The following is a 25,253-nucleotide window of genomic DNA, read 5'->3' as shown; positions in this document are numbered from 1 at the left end:
CAATTATAGAACCCTGATATAATTTTATTAAATATATTTAGAAATATGACAGAAAGAATTAAAACAACTTAAAAAATAAAACTGCTACTAAGATATATACCATACAAACAGTTCAAGAATGCTTTATGAAATCATTAGACTCTGATAATTTCCTCACTTCTATGACACTAGTAATTATAAGGTATAACAACCACTTTCCGGGGGGGTGGGAGTGGGGGGGGGGAACCTCCCACATTAAATACACACTTAAGATATAAAACATACCAATTTCAGAAAACATTAAAATGTGATATATCCCTCTGAGATGGTGAAAACGTTCTATTTCTTGAGCTAGGGGATAGTTACACAGAGTATATTTGTGGATATTCATCAAAGTGTACACCCATGTTGTACACCCATTTATACTTTTTCTATATGTATATTTATTTCAAAATAAATTTATGTAATGTACCACAACCATACAGATACAGCTATCAACCAGATGAATTATTGATCTTAATATGAAAGGTGAAAAAATAAAGCTTTTAAAAGAAAACATAGGAAAGTTAGCTTCATGACACTGAGGTAGGTAGAGATTTCATAAATGGAAACAGAAGAATACTAACCAGCTGATAAACTGGACTTCTTTAAAATTAAGAACCTTGACTCACCAAGATACCAAGATCCTGAAAAAGCTACAGAGTAGAAGATATATGCAATACATATACCTAAAAAGACTATATCCAGAATATATAAAGAACTACAAATCAATATGAAAAAAGTAAATACTCTAGTATAAAAAGGGCTAAAGACTTGACAGACACTTCACAAAAGCAGAAGTCCAAATGACTAATAAACATGGGGCCCCTAATATGAAAAGGTGCTCAACTTCATTAGTCATCAGAAAATAAAATCAAAACTACAATGCAATACCACTACACACCCTTCAAGAAAAACTAAAAATAAAAAGACTGACAATACCAAGTGTTGGCAAACATGTGGAACAACTGGAATTCTCTCATATACTTCTGGTGGGAGTATAAGTTTGTAAGACCACTTGGCAAAACTTCAGCAAAATCTACTAAAAATGAACATACCATAGCCATAACCATGACCTAATATTTCCACTTAAGGTACATACCCAACAAAAATGCATATATACATTCATCAAGAAAAAGAGTACAAAAATGTTCAAAGCAGCAAAACTGTAAATAACAAAAATGTCCATTAATAGTAGAATGGGAAAACTGTGGTTTATTCACAGAATAGAACACAAAAAGAATAAACAAACCACAGTATAACATGGATTAATCTCATAAATGTAATGTTGAGCAAAAGAAGCTCAAACAAGTTATTCTATATGATTCCACTTATACAGAGTTCAAAAACAGACAAAACTTTTCTATGGTGTTAGAATACAAGGAATACAGTGTGAGTTGGGAATTCCACTACTGATGTTTATTGAGCTGGGTGCTAGTTACAATGACATGCCTATTTTGTGAAACTTCATCTAGCTGTACACTTTTCTATATGTATGTCGTACTTCTTTAAAAATCTTACATTAAAGGGTAAGGTCCCCAACTATTGAATCATGATTTCTAATCTTTTCCTACCACCAAGATTCTTCACCTATACTACGCTCAGAGACTTAACTAGCAATGGTCTTATATCACCCGCCATGTTCTTAGGGATTTAAATGTCAATATCTCTGTCCATATGTACTATATGCTAAGCCCTTTAATGTTCACTTGTTCAGATACTTATTAAATTTATGTACAAAACCTGTGCTTGCTGAGAACTTGGGGTACAAAAAAATTAGTAAGACATAGTTCCTGTCTTCTAGGAGTTCATAATCTTATAGAAGACCACATACACAGATAACAAGGTAAATATATAGAGATACACACAGGATATTATGGGAACACAAAGGAACAGCCAGGGGTAGGTAAGGCATCAGGGTAGGCTTCTAGGAGGTGTTAACACCTGAGTCCTTAAAAGATGAGAAGGAGTTATCCTGGCAAAGTGCATTCCAACACAGGAAACAGCTTGAATAAAAACAGTGATAAACAGCACAGTATATTTAAAGAAACAATGAACAGCTGCTAGACAGTTGCTGAAGCATAGTAAAAGGGAGAACTGGGATGGGGTTGGGGGAAGTGGCCAAAGAGATAGGAAGATGCCAAGTCATGAAGAGACTTAGACCTTATCCAACAGGAAAGATGGGTCAGTGAGATTTATGCAAAGAAATTATGTGGTCAGATAGATTATTCAGGGAGCAATGCAGGGGATGGACTTAAAGGGAATAAAGTTGGCAGAAAGAAGGACAGTTAGGAGGCAGTTATAACTGTCCAGACAGAAGATCATAAGGGCTGAAATAATGAAATGAAAGATATAGCAAATCCGGAAAAAATACAGAGTACAGACACATTATGCCGCTGATCTAGAGACCACATTTTGAGAACCACAAATATATACTATGGGTTGACAATTTTTTTCTGTAAAGGCCCAAATAAATAGTAAATATTTTAGAGTTTACAGGCCACATACAGACTCTATTTCACTTCTTGGTTCTTGTTTGCTTTTTAAACCCTTCAACAATTAAAAACTGGGCTTCCCTGGTGGCGTGGTGGTTAAGAATCCGCCTGCCAATGCAGGGGACACGGGTTCGAGCCCTGGTCTGGGAAGATCTCACGTGCCATGGAGCAACTAAGTCCATATGCCACAACTACTGAAGCCTGCACGCCTGGAGCCTATGCTCCGCAACAAGAGAAGCCACTGCAATGAGAGGCCTGCTCGCCGCAACTAGGGAAAGCCCACTCGCAGCAGCGAAGACCCAAGGCAGCCAAAAATAAAATAAATTAAATAAATTTTTTAAAAAATTAAAAACCATTCTGTTAGTGGACTTTACCACAAAAAAAAAAGGCCACAGGCTGGATTTGGACTGCAGACATAGTAAGTTTGCTGATCCCTGCTGTATACCCATAAAGAAGCAAGGATTAACCTTCCTATGAGATTAATTTTCCTAAAATGCTACTTGCACATCAGTCCCCTACTCAGAAACTTCTGCACTGGTCCTGATTACCTACTGCATAAGTTAAATCCCTATGATGCATAGCATTCACAGGCATCTACACTCTAGCTCCAACCAGGCTCGTGAACTACACCCCGTGAGAACCTTCCATTCTTATTAAATTGGCCTACTTACGCTTACCTGCCTCTGTATCTTTGTGGTGTTCCCCAATGTACTTTCTCCCTTTTCAAATCTACTCAAATACCCTTCCTTCAAAGCATAATTCAAATCCTTTGAAGTGATTCCACCCTCGTCCAAACTCCTAAAAGCACTGCCTCAATTTATCTGATATTTATTTTTTGTCTTGAGTTACTACACTTCAGAGAGAGACTTTTAAACTTGAGTAATAATTAGGGTGAATTTATCCTCCAATATCTTCTTGGAGGGCAGAGAATACTTGATACTTTTATCAATGGATCTAGCATATAACAAGGGGTAAATAAAAACGAAGGTGTGTATGTAGATATATAATACATGTATGTATACACTTTTTTTTCTGAACTAGCTATATAACTGAAGCAAATGTTATCTCACCATTTTATCAGTAATTGAGCACTTTAATTCTATGGACACAATCTGAATGCTGCAGAATTACAGAATGACAATCCAAAAGCACATCTGTCTCTCTCCTACTACATGTTTTTAGGCCTAGTTTAAGGGAACAATAATAATACAAGTAAAATTTTTCCAATGGTCAATGTTATCAATCTAGATACAATGGGGTCTAGAAGTCACTAGATCAAGTCAAAATTTACTTAGGTATATTTTTATTCATTTTTAAAATATGAAATCAGCTTTTAAAACTAAATTGCCTTTTTTTTTCTTTTAAATTTGGCAGCGATGCATGGCTTGCGAGATCTCATTTCCCTGAGCAGGGATTTGAACCCACGCCCTCAGCAGTGAAAGCACAGAGTCCTAACCACTGGACCGCCAGAGAATTCCCCTAAATTGCTTTAAATTCACCCTAATTATTACTCAAGTTTAAAAGTCTCTCTCTCTCTCTCTCTCTCTCTCTCTCTCTCCTCTCTCTCTCTCTCTCTCTCTCTCACACACACACACACACACACACACACCACATGGTCTGAATTTTTTTTTTTTTAACAGTAAGGTTCTCCATGACAATTCACATTACCAAAATTGCATTACTGATTTCATTCAGAATTTAGGGAAATAAGAATATATTTTAAAATTTTAAGAAAGTTGTCCATTTTAGTTCACTACTGATAAATAGTTTTAATCACAGAATGTTTTCAGCTGGATTAAAGGACTCTTATATTTGAGATTACTGAAGAAGTCTTTTCAAGTCTGAAGTGTGAACTATGCCTAATTTTACTATGCAAAGAATGTTCAAGAATCTATAAAAATTCCTGCCACATTTTCAGTGCAAAAGTTTAAAACACTTTTGAAAGGTACAGAAAACAAAATAAATTAACCAAAAAGTGGCCATGAAAATGAAAACTGTGACTTTTTATCTCTTCAAGACACACTGAAGAAAAAGTTTAGTGACTCACAACCCTGAAAAGACTATTATTCATTGATAACTTTAATAGTAATAATGCATTGATTGGAAGACAAAACCAGGAGCCAGGGACTCCCATTCCTGTTTTGCCACTGGTTTGTACAGAATCTTGGGAATATCCCCATAAGCTGAACAAGAAAGGCTTAACTGACATGCTAAGGTTGTGAGAACTGATGAAATGTTTACGAAGCACTTTGGAACCATGAGGGAAGCCACTATAACCATTAAAAGTCATCTGCTTAATGCAAAACTATAGCTACCTGTTATGCTTGCAAATCCTTTATGTCTTCTTAACACAGCAAATCTTCAGTGAGTCAGTAAAGTGCATGTATTTAATGAGCGAGCTTAGCAACCTCAGAGAAATGAATTTTCTTTCAAATCTTTGTTTTCTCACAAACCATGTCTCTATCCAACCCAACTATTTGCAAAGGGAAACATGATCCGACCCACACTAAAGATTTGGGTCTAGGTATTGATAAGCCAATACCAAATGACTGAAAATTCAGGAATCACAGTGGAATTTTGTCAACTTATCAGAAATGTGACTCCTGAAAATAATCCCAGAAAACAGTCGTTCTAACAAGAGCTTTATTAAAGCGAAAGTCCCTACACTCTCTCACCTAAAGAGCTCTAAAGTATTTTTGGACAGTGTCGATAGAAGACTAAACTCGCTCAAAACCTGACCCAACGCGTTAAGTAGTTCCAGCACCTGCTTGGTGTTAAGCGACTGGAGACTGGGGAGGCTGCTCAGGAAAAAGTGCTGATGCCATCTCCAGCTGCCCCTTTCGTGAATGACAGTAACAATGAAAACACTGACAAAAGAGCTAGGAGGCCACCCCAAGCCTCTGCTTAGCAATACTTCTACCCTACCCCCAACAGACAGAGCAGCAAACCCCAGAAAGGGGCGTCCTCTCACAGACCTAACATGCCCAGACCCTGCCTCTGGTCTGGCAATGTCAAAAAGTACTACCCTTCACTCCTCTCAAGACGGCTGAGCACCTGAAAGGTGAGGGGGAAATGCGGCCTCTCGTTCTGAACTGCCAAGGGGAGCGGGAGAAGACTGCCTGGCAGGAGGCGGGCGAGCAGAGCCCGTGTGCACCCCGGGAGACTAATAAGTCCTCGGGTCGCGGGCGCCGCTCGGAGCGTCGTGGGGAGGAGAGGCGAAGAGAGGAGATGGGAGGGGAAGGGACGGGAGGGGAGGGGACGGGAGGGGAGGGGAAAGGAGGAAGGCGCTTCCCTCCCGCGGCTGGAGGGCGGAGGGTCGCTCGGCTCCGTACGGAGGAAGCAGGGCTAGGGCGCAGGGCTAACCGTCCCCCCGGGGGGTGGCTGCGGCCGGCCGCCCGCTTCCCGGGAGCCGGAGGAGGCGACAAGTAGGCTTGGTCGGGGAGCACATTCTTTCCTCGAGCCCGGTCCTGAGGGAGGACGCAGGCTGCCGAGGCGGCAACTCTCCCTCTCGCCCAACTCCCGGCAGAGCGTGAGGAAGGCCGACGCCGGGCTGACCGGCGGGATGCCGCCCGGGTGGGAAGGCGGCGAGGCCAGCCTCCGGCCCGCTCCCTCCCCACGCGGTCCGCGGCCGGCGGCCGTCAGCGCCCTCGTCTCTCCCGCCGCCGCGCGGGGCCGGGCCGCCGACCTCGGCCGGCCGGGCGCGGGGCCAGGCAGCGGCGGCGGAAGGGCCGGCCGGCCTGGGGCCCTACCTGAGGCTGTGTACCAGCTCCCGGCGTGACTGGCTTCCCGGCAGACCACTCGGTTGGACATCTTGGTGCCTGTGCCGCCTATGGTGCACGAGGATGAATGAGGAGGCGGCGGCGGCGGCGGCGGCAGGAGCGGCTCCGCGAGGGGACGAGACACCGCGGGCCCAGCCCAGGAGGAGGCGGCAGCGGGGAGGGGATCAGCCCGGCCCAGGAGGAGGAGGAAGAGGAGGAGGCGGCGGCCCGGGAGGAGGAGGAGATGGCAGCCGGGGCGGTGGCGGCGGCGGCGGCGGCAACAATCACCTCAAACTCGGGCGGCCGCCGGAAGACGGGGCCCGCGGCGGCCTCACCGAAGCCCGGAAAGCCCTGGCCCCGGCCCCCAAAGTCGCCGCTGCTCCCCAGCCGGGGCTGGTTCCGCCGAGCCACCCCCACGGCCCCCTCCCCTACCGGTCGGCCTCCCGGAGCCACCGCCGGTGACCCCACCCCCGTGACTCCGCGCCCGCCCCCTCCCCCCACCCCCCGCGGGACTCCCCGCACCCACCCCCACCCCCGGCGGGGCCCTCCTGCCCGCCCGGCTGCCGGCCCGCCGGCCCCGCCCCGCTCCTCCTCCGGCCGCGCGGCGAGGTTAACGGCGGACACCGGACAGGCCACACGGCATCTGGGGTCGGGCGGCCCCGCGGGGAGGCAGCGGCGGCTGCTGCTCCGCGCACACAAAAGCCCAGGGCCGGGGCCTGAACCGGGGAAGGCAGACCCGGAGAAGAGCCAACGCTTCCTTACTCGCCACTCTAACGGGTCCTGCCCACTGAGCATGCCCAGCAGCCTCTGCCAGGCCCGCCGAGGAATCTCGACGTGCGCGGTCCGCTCTCCGGGGTTTAGCGGCAGCAGAGGCTGGGAGGGGGAGGGGGAGGGCGCGGGGAGTAGGACGCAGCCGCAGGGCAAGCCCCCTCCCCCAACCAACTTCCTTAAACGCAGAGCACCCAGGGCAAGACGGTACGGCTTTCCACGTGGAAAGTCCCCTGTCTTCCCAGCCACACACAGGAATCCTTAGTGGATGCTCACCCCCAAGGTTTCACTACTAGGCACGCAAGTCTGTGGCCACGATGGGAAGTTCATTTGTAGAAGCAGGCATGTGGTAGTGTGCCTGTGGTCCTGCAAATGCTACTTTTTGCTTCACCGGGCCACTCTTACCGTCTAATCATGGCTCTTACACTGTAAACAGTTATCTTGTTTCAAGTTATATTTATGTAATTGCATGTCTTAACTCCGTAACTAGACTACAGTGTGATATAGCTAGCCTCACTTATTCTCATCTATAAAATGGGTATAACAATACTCAAGGTGTGTCCCTAGGATTATGAGTTAATAAATGTAAAGAGCCTGATAGAGTAGTCATACAACAAACATAATTTCCAACCCTCCATTATCTTTTAAATCCCACGTGTCAGGAACAAAGAATTACGTTAAAATTATACAAGAATCACAGCAAAGTAGAATATCTTGGACCTCCAAGGAAATGTCATGGAGTAGACCATTCCAAAACTGGGAAGAGAGTAAGAGAAAGTTGCATACCTTCAATGAAAGTCTTGGAGTTAAAATCATAAAAATTGTTATATCTGAATTTCACACTAAACAGATCCCCGGTAGAGTCCAAAACAAACGACTGACTGCTTAATTTTCAAGTTTTCTTAGTGTCATATAATAGATTTTTTTTTCAGGTACTATATAGTTTCTACCCCTCCTCTCACCTTTTCAATTTTAAGGCTCAAGGATCTTGCATGAGATCCCAGTCCTGGTCAATTACTGGAACACTTCTGACTTTCACACCTTTTTATACACTGGTTTTAAGCTGGAAAAAGAAAAATCTCCACTCTGTATAGTTCTTTACTCAAATTTTAACCCTCTCACTTCACCACTAACCTGCCCAAATATTAAGCTATTACACAGGAAAAAAAAAAAAAGGACATGCCAAGTAGTCAATTTAGGGATAACAGAAAAAGGAGGGCTGGAGCTGATTCCCTGGTACTCTTCCTGAAGAAGCAAAACTCAGTGATACCTGATGAAATGGTAAACTTTTCATTGTAAATTTCAAGAAAAGGAAATAGTTGATATGGTTGATACGGTGTAAGAATGTTGATTGCTCTGTCACTCATCAGCTGTGTGATTATGGATACCTAGTAATTTAACTTTTTCAACGCTGTTTTCTCATCTGTCAAATGCAAACAGCAGTCATATGTAACTCACAGGCTTGCTGTGAGAATCATTAAGTGTCATGAAAACAATTTATAAGCTGTTCTTTATAAATGTTTTTATCATTATCCTCTGCTCCTAGCAACAATCCTAGGTCTCATTCCAAACTAGTAATGTAATCTAAAATTAAGCTTCCTCCCTATTAAAATGCTCAGTTGGAGGCTTCTTTCCCCAAAGGATTTTTCTTACTGATCAAACTCAGCAAAACCACAATGCCAAGCAAAGTGAAAGGTTAGAGGATCTCCTATTATTTCTAGAATGCTCTTAACATATCCCATCATTACTCCTCCTGTCCATTTTATTCTGGCTACCTTATTCAAGGATGTACTCTTGAAAGAAATGTTGAAACTACTCACCCACATCCCCTAAATTAAGGAAGATCCATATAATGCAAAATACTTCATATCCTAGAAGAAGCCTGTTTGGCAATACTGTACAATTCCCATGTTATTATTAACAATTTTCAGGGACTTCCCCGGTGGTCTGATGGTTAAGACTCCGTGCTTCCACTGAAGGGGGCGTGGGTTCAATCCCTAGTGAGGGAACTAAGATCCCACGTGCCGCGTGGTGCGGCCAAAAAAAAAAAAAAAAAAAATTTCCATTATATCCACCAGGGATTTGGGTTTGACGCTCCATAAACATCATCCAAGTTAAAGGCAAGGAGGAAATCTTCATTAACAGAGAGTCCTTATGAAGCACAGACTTCAACAAATAAGGCACCCAGAGCCCAACATTAATAACACATCTTCTGAAATAGCATGTTGGATAGTCACTGCATCAGTCTGTACTAGCAAACGACTAGAAACAACCACAGTGTCTGTCAATAAGACTTGTTAAATTAGGGTATACCCATACATATGCACCCATTAAAAAGAATAAGGTGGTGCTATATACTGTCATGGAAAGAGCTGCCCACCCCAAAAAAATGCAAAAGGCAAATTGCAGAACAATGTGTAAAGTACGCTACCATTTGTGTAAAAACAAGTACTTATATTCTCACACACTTGCATATACATGGCATACTTCTAGAAGGAAACAAACTGGTAACGGTCAATGTACATCTTTGTATATCTTATGAATTTTGTGCCATATACATATACTACCTATACCCAACAATAATTATTTATTAGGCTTGATTTTGGGAGCCTATATGGCAATATTAAATTGCCCATTTTTAGATTTTACTTATCCACAACTGACACCTCGAGGAGCCCCCTAATTACTAAAAGCCCTTTGTCAGAAAAATATTCTAGAATGATACCACCGGGTTTTGAAAAAGTCAAGGTTGAGAGAAGGGAGTTTAGCATAAAGATGCTCTTTTAATTTCAATTAACACTGGTACTCTAACCTAGTATCAGTTGACTTTGCTCTTTTCTTCTTTAGAAACCAAACTTAATAAGTAACATTTATTAAACACTTACTATGCACCTGACACTAGGCTAAGTACTTTACATAGTTAATGATTCTTACAAGATGAAAACTTGTTCATTTCCAAATTTTTGGAGTAAATTTTGTACACAGAGCTTTTTCCAAATTTATTGTTAATATTATTCAGGATTCCCAGAAATTAAACAACTGAGTCAAAAGATTTGAAGTTTTTTTAAAGGCTGACAAGAGTTTTCTTAAAAAGAAAATTCTTATTCATTACTGATTGCCCCCTTTAGCTCTGGTGACCTATTTTCCACTATTATATTACTTTCCTTCTTTAAATCCAGAGATTTTAAACAAGTGGATTCTCAGTGATAGTCATTTACACCTTCCATCTTTTGTCCTTTGTTGCTACAGTTAGACAATATGTATCAGGCCTCCAATTTGTTACTGCCTTTCTGGAATCCAGTCCAGGAAAATACCTGGCTACAATATTTTATGCTGTCCCTACAGCCATCCTATCATGTTGCTAATGGGAAGTTATCAATCTTAAAATCTCCTATACCTTCTCCTAAACAAAGAGATTTAAACAAAGGTTCAATATTCTCCCCATAGGTTCATCAGAATTAGGTAAACAGTTTCCTTCTATCCAAACTATTTTTCTGTTCTTTCTTTTTCTTTCTTTTTTTTTTTTTTTGTGGTACGCGGGCCTCTCACTGTTGTGGCCTCTCCCGTTGCGGAGCACAGGCTCCGGACGCGCAGGCTCAGCGGCCATGGCTCACGGGCCCAGGCGCTCCGTGGCATGTGGGATCTTCCCGGACCGGGTCACGAACCCGCGCTCCCTGCATCGGCAGGCGGACTCTCAACCACTGTGCCACCAGGGAAGCCCTGTTCTTTCTTTTTCTTTCTTTTTTGGCCACGGCTTGTTGGATCTTAGTTCCCCGACCAGGGATTGAACCCGTGCCCTCGGCAGTGAAAGGATTAAGTCCTAACCACTGGACCTCCAGGGAATTCCCTATTTTTCTGTTTTTTCAATTCAAGGTCTCTATATCCTCTAGGAATCTATTCCTGATTTATTCTATTGGTCCTCCCACTTGTCCACATTTTTCAAGAATTCACTCTACAGGATACAGTACCTTTTACTCTATTACTGTATACGTTTATTAAACATTATCTTCCTGACTAAGCAGTCAAAGGGTAGGAATTGTTTCTATAGTATAATTGTCAGCTACACATGAAATACCTCATCAAAGTATAGAAGCTTTGTTAACTGATTTCTATTTAAGCAACTTACTGGACTAAGTGATGCTGTCCATCCCCATAGTAAAATACACTGAACCATGCCCACCACAAGCTGAATTCTTGAAGATGGTAGACTACACTTTTTAGGAAACTCACACTGTTGCACTCTTCTCCCAGGTTTGTGTGCATAACTAACAAGGGTCAATCATGTTCTCCAACCTATTTATACGAGATGTACAAAGTACTGCCATTACATAATTTAATAAAATATTACATAAACCAATGAAACACAAACACATAATGCAAAAGGTGTTAGTACAAAAATTAGGTGAAATGCTTTGGACTCAATAAAAACAACTGTCAAATTAGAGGCAGATAAGATGGCTGGAGAAAAAAATCATGAAAAAGTGTATCATTATACACTTAATGCCTTAAGAATTAAGATCTTAAATGTCTAAGATCTTACGCTACTGTCAAAAAATCTGAAACTGAAATTTGTAAACCATACATTATAGGAGTGGTTTGTGGAAGGAAGATACAGAATTCCAATCAAAGAACCCATACTCAGAGCAAAGGCTGACATCAAAATATTACCAAGTTAATATAGATTAATATTTTCTAAGTTTTACAAAAAACTGTTCACAGTGTCATTTACGTTTCCTTACTATGACTCCTATTTTTCTATTTTTCATCTACCAGCTAGATAAGAGGGCTTCTATTGTATACACATAAGGGCAGACTGATTTTTCCCCCAAAGAAAAATTTTAAGGGCATCTGAGAGCATTAGAGCAGCATTCAGGGCAGGGAGGTAATATAGCATTAAACTGGGTATGAATCCCTGCCCCAAACTTACTTCCCCTGCAGCCTTAAGCAAGTTAACCAAATCTCACTTTCCTCCTCTAAAAGTGAGGTATTAAAATTAAACCTACCTCACAGGGTTTTGAGGTTAAATGACAATTCATGTAAAGTATTTAGCATGGTGCCTGGCATATGGTTAAGTGCTAAGTAGGATGTGCACTGCCAGCAAAACATGCCTATTCTCAGCCCTTACAGAAAAAAGTATCGATTTTACGATTAATTTAAGCCCTATCTTGAAGATAATTCATTAGAACACTGGAAGCCATGCAGCGTTAGGCAGAGTACTGAATTACTTCTAAGTGGTCATTAACCAAAGGTGGTATCAGAATGCCTTAGAGTTTTTGTCAAATTCAGAAGTCCAGGCTCTATCCCAGTTGAATCAGGCTCTCCAGGATCCAGGTACGCATCGATATATAGATGTATAAAAGAGATATATAACACAGAGAGATATAATTTATATATTTTTAATATATTTTTATATATATTTATATATGAAAAGTTCCACAAGTGGCTCTGATGTGAATCGCTGATGAAGAACTGTTAAGAAGATAAAATTATTGATGCTTTAATAAAAGACTACCCAGTTAGTACTTACTCGAATATTAAAATATCATTAAAAGACATAGACAGATTAACTTATGAGTTAGTCAAATCACCAAAATAAATTTAATGAAATTAATAGTTACGAAAACTACTACATAAGCATAAATATTGAGAGCTCAATATTTCCAGGTTTTTCCTATTCAAACCTATAGATCTGCAGATGTATATCAAAACCATCATATCACCTCCCCAAAAGTGTCACTCCGACTGAAATGTTTTTCCTATATTAAAGAGAACTATAAGACACACCCCATCAGCATTAAATTTCTAACTTTGCCTCCACATGTTTAGCTTGGAGACATGTCTTTAATATATGCTTCCAAAGCAGGGTTTCTCAACCTTAGCTCTACTAACATTTTGAGCTGGATGATTCTTGGAGATGGGTGGGGCACCCAGGCTGTCCTGCGCATCGTTAAGATATTTAGCAGCATCACTGGCCATTACCCACTAGATGCCAGTAGAATCCCACCTTACTCCAGTTGTGACAACCAAAATGCTTCTGGACATCGCCAAATGTCCCTTGGGGAAAGGGGGGACAAAATCACTCCCAGCTGAGAAACCACTGCTCCACCGAATGTTTATCCTTCCTGGCTCTCTTCAATCTTCTCTTTTCTGAGCTAGTGCATTATCTCAATTTCTTCATACAGGACAAAGTGAGCAGACCCAAAAAAAAGGACTAGCTGGTGTGTTTTATTGCGAAAAGAAGCAATATGTTAACTAGCACAAGTACTTCTCACTTAGCTATCAGCAGCACATTGGTAGAACTGGGTTTGAATGCCCGTTCAAGCACTTACCAGCAGTGTGGTCTTGAGCAAGTCGCTTAACCTCTCCAAATCTGTTTCCTCATCTGCAAAATGGGAATAACAACATCTACTTTGCAGAATTGCTACATTAGAGATAACAAATAAAATAGTTCTGTGCCTGACACATAGTAGAACTGCAATAAATGATAGCTATTATTATATTAATACCATAAAGGTTGATAGCATTGAAGGATATTGTACACCCTCCGCAATGCTTAACAGCACTCCAAAATTTATTGTGAAAAAAAAAACAATTTATTGTGCATTAGAATCACTGGTGATGTTTGTTAAAAACTGAAGATGCCCAAATCCTACCCTCCAAGAGGTCCAGGAACAACACTAGAAAAACTGGCTGAGATTTTTTTATATTCTACTTGACTCTGGTGTATTTTCACACTGTTGTAAAACTCTGCAGCATTCTAAGACACAAGGAATAAGTAATACATGAAAACAACTGAACCACATAAAATATTTGTCATATAGAACAAACACTACTGTAAGATAATGATGTTTTAACAGTTTATTTTGAAGGTCATTTTAAAAACAAAGTTAAAGACAATCTGAGAAAAAACTGCACAGAATACACTCATTAAATAAGTATGTGATTAAATCAATAAGGGAGATATGTCTTCTTCTGCAACTCCAAAATAAGTTCTGCTGTCCTGATGATTCTTATACTTCCAAAATGGGGGGGGGGGAAATCATGGCAATTAAAGTTGCCTCTTAATCATGTAAATCTACAGTGGAAACCAAATTTTTCTGTTCTTCCCAATAAGTCAGTTTCGATCTTCAAACTGTGCCTTGTTTTTTAAAAGATAAGATGCTAGAAATTCAATGGGATTTGGTGGTCTGTAAGGGAAAAGAAATCCAAAATTTAGAAATTTATATTCGAGACGTGTTAATTTAAATGTATTGTCCCATAATGAAAACATCTTTTTTTTTTCCGTTTTTTTGGCCACACCGTGCAGCATGTGGCATCTTAGTTCCCCCACCAGGGATCAAACCTGTGCCCCCTGCAGTGGAAGCACGGAGTCTTAACCACTGGACCGCCAGGGAAGTCCCTTAAACATATTTTAAAATTAGGAGGTGAGAGAGAGGGGTTGTTGGAGGAAGGTGGTACAAAATTCCAGTTCTAAGTACTAGGGGTATAAAGTTCGACATGATGGCTATAGCTGACACTGCTGTATGATATACAGGAAAGTTGTTAAAAGAGTAGATCCTAAGAGTTCTCATCACAAGAAGAAAATTTTTTTCTTTTTTTCCTTTTTATTGTATATGTATATATTGTATATATGTATATATGAGATCATGGATGTTAACTAAACCTGTGTGGTAATCATTTCACAACATATGTAAATCAAACCATCATGCTGTATACCTTAAACTTACATAGTGACGTATGTAAATTTTTTCTCAAAACTGGAAAAAAATTTTTAATAAAATAAAGAGGTGTTATTTCATATTTATCACTTTTACATATGTTGCTGTTGCTGATAAAACAGGTCCAAAGATGAAAAGTTGGGGGAAACATCTACTTTAAACCCTACTATAAAAAGGCATATTTAAAAAAAAAAAAAAAGGCATATTTAGAATTGATTTACAATGATCTCAAAACATTCTCCTAGCACTTTAAACAGCCTTTTGAACTAACTAGACAGAGACAATACTTGTTACATAATATTTACAGTTAATTTGATGAATTATTTTGCTAGAATGCTTACTTAAAAACTGTATTTACTAATAGAATGTTACTGTAAAACTTCTTCAAATTCTTTTCTTCTAGCATTTAAAGTAATATTTAGAATTTCTGATATATTGGCCTTCTCTAGAGAAAGAACAAAAATGCATAAAAGATGCCCATATTTTAATTGTCAGTAGTAGAGCCAAGACATATCTTGCAGTCAAAAATAAATCCTATTTTATAAATATAACAATCCAAAACAAATACTTATTGTTTATTCATTTAATTTTTTAACTTAACACTAAGTAATAAAAATAAATTAATTAAAAAATAAAACTAAGTAATACACCTATTCTAAATAACTCAGATATGTTCCATCAAGTTCCTTATCAAGTTATGTCAGTTTACTACAGTGTTCATTATTAGTCTTTGAGAAAAACATAATTTACACCCAATAAATGTTGACTAATGTAACTTACAACAAAATTTTCTTATTGGATTTACTTATACAAAAAATTTTTGTACAGAAAACATGTACAGAAAAGAGAAAAACTGTAATTGTGCTAACAAAGAAATGTAAATTAAAAAAAACTTGGCAAAAAAAAAGTTTATAACACGCATGCACTTGAGGCTATGATGACACCTGAAGAATTTTAAGGATAAACTTTTGGACAGAAATATGATATTATGTGTCAAACACTATAAAAATAGTCATGTCATTTGAAATAGCAAACCAATTCTTGGGTATTTATCATAAAGTAATTAAACAAGAGTAAAAGGGTATAAAAACAGATAAAGTACCTGGTGATCAATAATAACAAAGGAAATTGGTCCTAAATGGTCAACAACAAGAAAATGGCTAAGTTAACTGTGATATTATAATTTCATTTATAATCATGAAGGCTCTGTAAAGATATGGAAGAAGTTTTATCTTATAATTTTAAGTAAAAAGGAGATATAAAATTACATGTATACCATGATTATAAATATGCATATGATCTAAGACTAGTAGAAAAATAAGTGTCTTAATTGAGATTATGGCTGACTTGTTTTTAAAAAAACTTCAGTATCTATAAATTCCTTATATAGTAAAAAATAACTATACATAACTCATGATATTTCAACTAGGGAAGTTTTTATTTTGCTTTTTCTGGTAACTCCATTTGCAGACACTATTATCTTACCTTTCCTTTGCAAGCACAGCAAGTCCTTGTAATAAGATAGGCACAACTGTCTGATCCAGATAGGCACGAGTTGGCAAAGACTGGAGATCCACTTTCTGTTTTGATGACTTTTCTGCATTAATTTTCTCATTTTCTACTATCCTCTAGTGAATTCAAAAAACATGCATGAATATTTAAAAATAACTAGATTATTTTGAGTGCTAAACGAAAATTAATGGAAATATAAAACTAATAGAAAAGGTAAATCAATGACTAGAAAGCTGATTGAACTGCAAATCCTTCTGCCAAAATAAAATCAGACCCATTTCTAAATTTCATTCAAGCATTTTCTGAAGGCACCATAATATCTCATTCTTTTAATGTCGTATCTCCAGATCCTACACTTACTTTCTCTCTTTCTTTCTGCCTTTTTAGGAATAAATACAAGTCCCTTTTCTTTTCTTCATGAGAATACACCTTCTTACAATGTGCTTCAAAAAATCTGGACATGACACTAAGTAACACTGAATCACAGTGAGAAAACTAGTCCTGTTTCAATTCTTTTATCACAGATAACATCAAGGACAATGTCTCAGTTTGGCACTAACATGTCTTTAACACTTCTGTAACACTTGCTAAACTCCCTTCTTAACAGAGAGCAGGCTTCAGCTTAGAGACTTCAACTGGCAACAGAATCGAGCTAAAATTTATTACCACTGTTTTGTATTCACTGTTTTCATTTTTACGGTTACCCTCTATGGCAATGAGAATGCTTTTCCATTTGTTTCTTTTCTAAACAAATGCATCTATGATTTTTTAAAAATGAGTAAATTTAAGAAAAAATATAAAGTAAAATTAGCCAAAAAATAGAAGAAATGACTAATATGGGAAAGATCATTAATGTGATATTTAAATGATGTTTCGGAAATGATGACTTACACTTCCTCCGTCTAAGAACCCCCCAAAATCTGGGCCTTTCATATAAATTCACCTGACATCCAGAGCATCAAAAACTACTTTACTGGAAAACTTTGCCTTCTTCTGAAATCTATCATTTCAGAAATTTAGAAATAAGTGGCTATCTCAAAGACAAAACACTATTAAGAGCACTTTCATTTAAATGAAATTTGTTCCAATCATACTAGAACTGGATAGTCAACGATTACAAACAAACAAAAAAATTCTACACTTAATTTTTTTAAAGAAAATTTTATTTTGTAAAAACTGAGAAAAAACTTTAAGCATATAACTACAACATACATACCTTGCTTTCCAAAAACACTTGCCAGAACTATGTCAGGTAACTTGTCTAGTTTTGCTTGTGATTTTTCAATCTAATTTTTGGACTTAATAAAAATAATTACCTATACTTATTTAATGTATGAAACAGTTATTTCATTTGCCCATGAATTAAGAAACTTATAGTTCACCAGTAAATTTCAACAAATACCTATATATGATAAAAACTAGTCAATTACATGACACCCCAATACCTTCATTCAGAAACAGCAATGGGCCTTCCCTGGTGGCGCAGTGGTTGAGAATCTGCCTGCCAATGCAGGGGACACAGGTTCGAGCCCTGATCTGGGAAGATCCCACATGCCACGGAGCAACTAGGCCGGTGAGCCACAACTACTGAGCCTGCACGTCTGGAGCTTGTGCTCCGCAACAAGAGAGGCCACGATAGTGAGAGGCCCGCGCACCGCGATGAAGAGTGGCCCCCGCTCTCCACAACTAGAGAAAGCACTCTCACAGAAATGAAGACCCAACACAGCCAAATAAATTAATTTTTAAAAAAAATAAAGAAAAAGAAACAGCAATGCCTAAGCAACTCTGATAGATCCTATAATAAGCTCCTTGACCAAATCCTCTCATTTATTTCATTTAAACATTTACTGACTATCCACTATGTGCCAATTGCTATGCTTACTTTCAGTAAAGTCAAAATCCTGAATTAATCTAAAAAATATACAGTTGATGCCTGAACAACATGACCCTCTGCCCAGCCAAAAATCCGCTTATAACTTACAGTTGGCCCTTTATACAGGCTGTTCCTCCATATCTGTGGTTCTGTATCTACAGTTCCATATCCGTGGATTCAAGCAACTGGAAATCGTGTAGTACTACAGTACTTACTACTGAAAAAAAAATCCACTTTTAAGTGGACCCATGCAGTTCAAACCTGGGTTGTTCTAGGGTCAAATGTATATCCAACCACAAACACACACACACACACACACACACAAAGATTAAGCTTTTAAGAGTGTAGAACAGTGATCACAAAAATGAGGAAAAATTAGGTGAATCCTATGATTGCCCCAGCTTACTGCATCCTGCCTAGAGAACTTATACAACAAAACCCAGGGAGAAGGACCCCAAGCAGAGCCCTGAAGTCTCCCTAAGTTGAGAAGACAGAGTTGAAAATTCAGGGAGACCAAGAGAACTAGAACTTGCAGAGAAGAGTACTGAAAAGGAAACTTTCACAGAGAGGAGAGAGTTGCATAGAAAGAGACTAAGAGATTGCCTTCCAGTTTTCAAGTGAGTATTTATCAGAGCATGAGTGTGAGGGAACTCTTCTTCCAAGTGGTTTTTTCTTCTGGCCTTGAGTAGTCCCCTCTTTTCATGTATGGTATAAGGACTTTATAACAGTATCCTTCCATTTCCTCTCTCCTGGCCTTTATACTATTGTTATCTTATATTTCTACATATGTTACAAACCCTGCAATTGATTTTTCTTTAAAAAGTCAATTATCCTTTTTATTTTATTAAAAATTTTTTATTGTTTACTTAACATTATAGTTACTTTATTGCTCTAGAAAATTTAGTTTTTAAAACTATCAGATTACATACATAGTGATAATGAGACTACCCCCCCCCCCCCGCCCAACAATCAACTGTATATTATGAGGCTTCTCTAACTTGGTAGATAACTATTACAAAATTACAAAAATAGCTGGTTACAGTTGAGCTATCAAGTAGGTATCACATTTCTGTAGATTGAAAAGTTGAATAAAAAGAAAACTGATGTTACTGATAAGTCGCTGAGTGTATCTGAGAAATCCAAGCTACATGCACACAGAAAAAATACTGGTTACAAAAACCATTACGTTACTCTGTATTAACATTTTGCAATGTTTTACAAAGTGTGTGAGGGAACTACTGAAGGCCAGAAGAAAAAACCACTTGGAGGAAGCAGGAGGCACAAACCCTGGAGCTCACACAGGCCAGGAGTAGTTCATGTTCCTGTGACCCACGATGGGAAAACCTCATAACACATGAAGCACTGGGTAGAATACACAAGAGGAAGAAATTAAGTCTAAACTAAAGGTTGGTCTGGTCCCACCTAAAAAAGCTTAAAGGCAAACCTCAAAAGATCAAATTGTTTCCAAGTAACTTAACCAAGTCCTAGAACAAAGCCCAAGAGTATATGAAGAAATACAAAAATAACCAGTACCCAACAAGGTAACATTCATAATGCCCAGCCTCCAATAAAAATTACCAGACGGGCAAAGAAGCAGAAAAAATTACCCATAATGAAGAGAAAAAGCAATTCACAGAAACAGACACAGAAATGATACAGATAGCTTAGGCAATGCCATTAAACCAGTTATTATAATATATTCCATATGTTCAAGAAGACTGAGGAAAGAATTAGTAAATTAAGCTAACAAAATACTTGAAAATATTTGAAGAAATAATGGCTGAAATTTTTTCAAATTTAATGAAAACTCTAAACCCAAAGATCCAAGAAACTCAATGAATCCTAAGCACAAGAAACATTAAAAAAAAAATTACGCCAAGACACATTATAATCAAGTTATTTAAAACCAGTAATAAAATCTTAAAAGCACAAAGAGAAGACGTTAACTACAGAGGAGCAAAGATAGGAATGATAGCAGACTTTTCAGCAGAAACAATGTCAGCCAGAAGACAGTGGAGCAAATACTCAGCAAAAATACCTCAAAAGCAAAGGCAAAATAATTACCTTTTCAGACATTCAGAACCTTAAAGAATTCCTTCCCAGCCAACCTCCACTACAAGAAATGTTAAAGAAAGCCCTTCAGGAGGATGGGAAATGATACCAGCAGGATCTACACAAAAGAATGGAGAACCCAGAAATGACAATTACACGGATAAACATGAATCACTCCTTTCTCGTACTGTTTAAATCTCTGTTAAAAAGTTAATTGGACGGAAGTCAAGGGAGCACTTCCGGGTTCAGCAATAACCTGGAGCCGGCGGCGTTAGGTCGGCCGTCTTGGGCCTTGCTCCGCAGCTCCACCTTCACTCTGGTCTTTCTAGAAACCCAGCTGTGCTTTCGGGTGTGCCGGACAGCCTCCCAGACGCGTGTGTAATAAGCCCCCCATGGTGGACACGGCCCCGAACGGCCCCCAAGAGGCGGGCGCAGTGCAATTCATCACGGCCAATAAACTGGCCACGGCAATGTTGCTTTCTGGCTTGTTCATAGTTTACTGCTCTTTGTTCTGCCTCTTCTTGGGCTGCATGAAGTAGCAAGCTTTTACCAACGTGCTTTGCTGGCAAATGCTCTGGCTAGTGCTCTGAGGCTGCACCAAAGCTTACTACACTTCCAGTTAAGCAGAGCATTCCTGGCCCACGCTTTGTTAGAGGACAGCTGTCACTACCTGTTCTGTTCACTCATCTTTCTCAATTCCTACCCTGTTACAATGAGTATTTCCCAGTCTTGTTATTTTCTTCGCTTCATACTGCCACATACACGAAAAAGGTGCCTTGATGCAAAGGGTTCAAATAGTTTACCTCTGCTGAGACCTCTCGGATAAACTCAGCTCTAATCAACAGAATATTCTGAAATTCATTGCTTGTCATGAAATATTCTTGATGCCTGCTACAGTTTTAATGCTTTTTAGGGGTCAAGGAAGTTTGCTCCAGCCTTTTATATACCATAGATTCCTTACTGTTCGATACTCCTCTAGAAGAAATCCATATTATTGGACCTTGTCTAATGAACGGAGGATTGTTGTTGAACATCTAATAATGAAACCTGCTTGCCCACTGTTTGTGAGAAGACTTCGTCTCCAGAGCATTGTCTTTATAAGCAGACTGGCACCAACAGTTGCAGAGTTTAACATCCAGCTAAGTTATGTGTAATATAAATAAGCACTGTTAGCTGCTGGTACTTCTGCTAGGGATGGTTAATTCCAGGTGTAAAACTGACCTCACTGCAATTTACATAATTTACATAAATGCATCTCAAAAGAAAAATAATCATTTTCCTGGCATGTTAAATCAAGCCTTTTAAACACTTTCTGAGAAACTTTATTGTAATGTGTTGTTAATAGTTAAGGAAATTTAAATCTTGTGATAAATGTACCAAAAATTCTTTAGACGCTGCTGTGCCTTTATCATGAAGTACCTTTATTTCTCTTGGAAAAATAGCTCTAAAATTCGTTTTCATCTAATTAGTAACCTGAATTTATATCTGGCATGAGTTCATTATGGTAATATTAACATGTAAATTCAGTATATTTTGAGACAGTATTCTTTTGCCATTCAGTAATTTTGGTTGATGATTTTAACAAAAACACTTCCCACTATTTAATTTCAAATTGTTTTTAAATTGATTTCGTGCTGCTTTGTTAGGACAGATTTATTTTGGATGTACCATTATAATAGGAATTCTATATGTATCTTATGCTATGATCTTCCAAAATTTTATTTTCATAATTACTTCTGTGGCTTTGAATATTTTAAAAGGCCCAACTGTAAGACTGTTAGCCAATTGGGTTAAATACTTGTGGTCACCTAAGCGTTTTACATAAAAGAGCAGTAGTCAGACAGTTTTCCTTTCAGAGACCCATTGAGTAACATTTCTCAAATAGGAAATCCTTCTTCTAGAAATGTGCACACATAGGTTTTAGTATTATTGTAGTTTACACAATTACTTAGATCAGATTCTTGACTGCCAGTTTTCTCGGTTTCTTAGGCTTGAATTTTCATAGACAATTGCAGCAGTTCAGATGGAATGTAACTGAAGACTGAGCATGTGACTAAACTTGGTATCTGTTCTGAAATACTGAAGACTATACATACTTACCCATCAAATCTGATTTAAAAGATTAAACAGAAAGGTTTATATAGATAAGGTTATTGAATAGAAATGGGGCCAGAGGAGGAGTTGTGGAGGAAATAGTGTGCATTTCAATGTTATAATGCATAGATAAATTTGGGAGAACTGGATGTGTTATGATGTGATTTTAGTTGTATAATATGTTAAATACGTTTGTTGAGCTTCCATCAACTCCTTTATAAAATTCATTCTGATCTTTATTATTGTTGCATGATTGGAAATGTTTAAAACATTGCAAAATGTTAATACAGAGTAACATAATGGTTTTTGTAACCAGTTTTTTTTCTGTGTGCATGTAGCTTGGATTTCTCAGATACACTCAGCGACTTACCAGTAACATCAGTTTTCTTTTTATTCAACTTTTCAATCTACAGAAATGTGATACCTACTTGATAGCTCAACTGTAACCAGCTATTTTTGTAATTTTGTAATAGTTATCTACCAAGTTAGAGAAGCCTCATAATATACAGTTGATTGTTGGGCGGGGGGGGGGGGGGGTAGTCTCATTATCACTATGTATGTAATCTGATAGTTTTAAAAACTAAATTTTCTAGAGCAATAAAGTAACTATAATGTTAAGTAAACAATAAAAAAATTTTAATAAAATAAAATAAAAAGGATAATTGACTTTTTAAATAAAAATAATCAATTGCAGGGTTTATAACATATGTATAAATATAATATATGATAACAATAGTATAAAGGCCAGGAGAGAGGAAATGGAAGGATACTGTTATAAGGTCCTTATACCATACATGAAAAGATATGATACCACTTGAAGGTAAATTGTGGGAAGTTAAACTTCCGTCCGATAAGTCCTAAAGCAATAACCTAAAAAAACTGTGTCAATAATGGACATAAAATGGAATTCTAAGACAAAAAGCAGCAGCAGCAGCTGTAGAGTAGTGGTTTCCAGACTCTGAGATATCACAAACAAGTAAATTAAAAATAAAATAATACAGTGAATGAAGGGACTAACATAGGGTTGTTAACTCTATTTTACAAGTAAAAACTTACAAACAAACAAGCATAATTATTATTTTACTATCACCATAACTCATAAAACAGGCATTTTAAAATTATGGAAGCAAGAAAACCAATCACCATATAATGTATCATCAGTACTCACTCCACTCTCCTTAGTTTTTTTCTCACTCTACCATGGAAATTGGTCTGAGGGTTTGAAAAACAAAGCATTTGGTATCACTGCTCTACTGTATTATGGCTCTGCCTCCATACACAAGCACCATCAAGAAAAGACTGCTGATGCCTAAAAAGAAATCTCTTAAATGATAAGTGGCATAAAGTATCTTCACCTGATTCAGCATAGCAGTTCAATTAAAAACTGCATTATGAAAAGACTCAGATTTTCTTAACCCTGATAATCCAACCAACAAACATTCCTAGCAATTTTATAGGCAGAGAGTAGTCACTCCACATGCCAGGGAACTCTAGTTGGTCAAGATCAGCAATACAATTTAATTCCACCTCAAAAATGTCAGCCTGCTTAGGTTTAACACACAGCTCTCCACTTACTTCCTAGTGATCTTAGACAAGTTACTCAAATTCTCTGAGCCTTGCAAGACTGAAAATACATGGAAGTTACTTAGGAGTGTGCCTGGCACATAGTAAAAGGACTAATATTAGCAGCTATTACCATTATTACTCTGCTTGGAAATGCTTCTGCCCTCATTTATCCAAACTTAATTATTGATGATGTCTCCCCACCCACCTTGTAAAACACCCACATCTCTTCCAGGAACTCTCTGTTTTCCTAACCAATCCCACCTAGCTCTGGTTAATTCAACTGTTCCAGCATTTATTCATTCACTTACAAAGTAACTTCTTCTTTTAGACAGCAACTTCTTAGTACCTGTATGAAAAAGCTCTATAAAAGTATACCTTCTTTTGTACATTTTTCACATGTACTCGCTGAATTCAGACTCAACCATGTAAGGCAAAAACAGTGTCTACTACCTGTTATAGCTTCCAATGGCACCTACTACTGAACTCTGCAAAGATATCAACATTTACTAAATGTTGACTTCACCAGCACACTATTCTGCTACAAATACAATGGGCTTCTTAATTGTGATGTGCAGTTTTTCCAATGCAGTATCCCAACAGAGCATTAGTAGCCACCAGGCAAAAGTATTCTGAGTCTCCATCAGTAATGTATGTTTGTTTCTCTATATCATTTTCAAAATTCAACCTTTCGACTCAGCTGATGTGTACGTCTGCATACAACGAAGTATTAGTACCGCTAATAAAACAAGTTGCCCATAATTTGATACTATTTCGTTCGTGACGATAAAGTTTTCCCTTGTGCAAAGCAACCTAGTAAAAATGAAACCCAAGTTTTCCCCAGTTCATAAGAGACGCAAAGATACGGCATAGGAACTGGGCAAGTTACCTCGACGTTGTCTGTGAGACCGTACTCAGAGTGGGGATTTTCTGCAACCTAGAAAACAAAACACCGGTCACAGAAACATCAGCCACTCTTCCTTGCTTCACCGCCACCCTGAATCCAGGGCCTTCTGGTACCTGCGTCTGTCCCTCCAGCATCTGCTCTGGTTCCATGGTGGACCCTGCAAGTCACAGTCCCCGGATACCAGTCTTGGAAAACAAGAAAAACAGTGAGTTACCCGGGAGATTTCAAGACGAAGACATCAGGATGGAGTCCAGCCCAGCCGCGACCCCGCCCCTCACCCCCACCTGGGCGCGGAGCACCCCGAGCAGTAGAGGAACAGGGTGGGACAGTCCACGACCGGGCGCCCGCATCAGGTCCGGAAGCTCCGCCGTACTCCCAAGAACCTAGAAGAGGTAGAGAAAAGGGGAAAGGGAGCTGATTACCCGCGCCCAAGCCGTTCGTTCCTAAGAGCCCTGCACCGCGCCACCAACTCCCAGCACAAACCACTTCCGCCGT

The 25,253-nt window shown here is 39.0% G+C and overlaps 2 protein-coding genes and 1 pseudogene across 5 annotated transcripts in view; 1 reads left to right on the top strand and 2 right to left on the bottom strand.

Moving 5' to 3' along the window:
• The window catches only part of MEMO1 (mediator of cell motility 1), a 128,670-nt gene extending 121,616 nt beyond the window's left edge, over window positions 1-7,054 (bottom strand). For 2 of the 4 annotated variants that reach the window (XM_065890956.1, XM_065890957.1), the window contains exon 1: window positions 6,263-6,323. In XM_065890956.1, coding sequence (XP_065747028.1) covers window positions 6,263-6,323 — 61 coding nt within the window. Of the gene's footprint in view, window positions 1-6,262; window positions 6,720-7,033 lie in introns of those variants that run through there. The other 2 variants (XM_065890954.1, XM_065890955.1) reach the window with 2 other exon arrangements.
• A 6,828-nt stretch (window positions 7,055-13,882) lies between these two features.
• Window positions 13,883-25,253, bottom strand: DPY30 (dpy-30 histone methyltransferase complex regulatory subunit). Its single transcript, XM_065891324.1, has 5 exons — window positions 25,181-25,253; window positions 24,872-24,943; window positions 24,741-24,788; window positions 16,243-16,385; window positions 13,883-14,226 (listed from the first exon to the last, which is right to left on the bottom strand). Exons 2-5 carry the CDS (start codon window positions 24,905-24,907, stop codon window positions 14,154-14,156), a joined length of 300 nt encoding a protein of 99 aa, XP_065747396.1. The 5' UTR covers window positions 24,908-24,943; window positions 25,181-25,253; the 3' UTR covers window positions 13,883-14,153.
• Window positions 20,587-21,348, top strand: LOC136134101 (transmembrane protein 33 pseudogene; annotated as a pseudogene).

Source organism: Phocoena phocoena, chromosome 14 (assembly GCF_963924675.1).
Source record: "Phocoena phocoena chromosome 14, mPhoPho1.1, whole genome shotgun sequence".
Classification (NCBI taxonomy): Eukaryota; Metazoa; Chordata; class Mammalia; order Artiodactyla; family Phocoenidae; genus Phocoena; species Phocoena phocoena.
The sequence above is the reverse complement of the archived record's forward strand: the minus strand, read 5'-3'. Positions and strand labels throughout refer to the sequence as shown.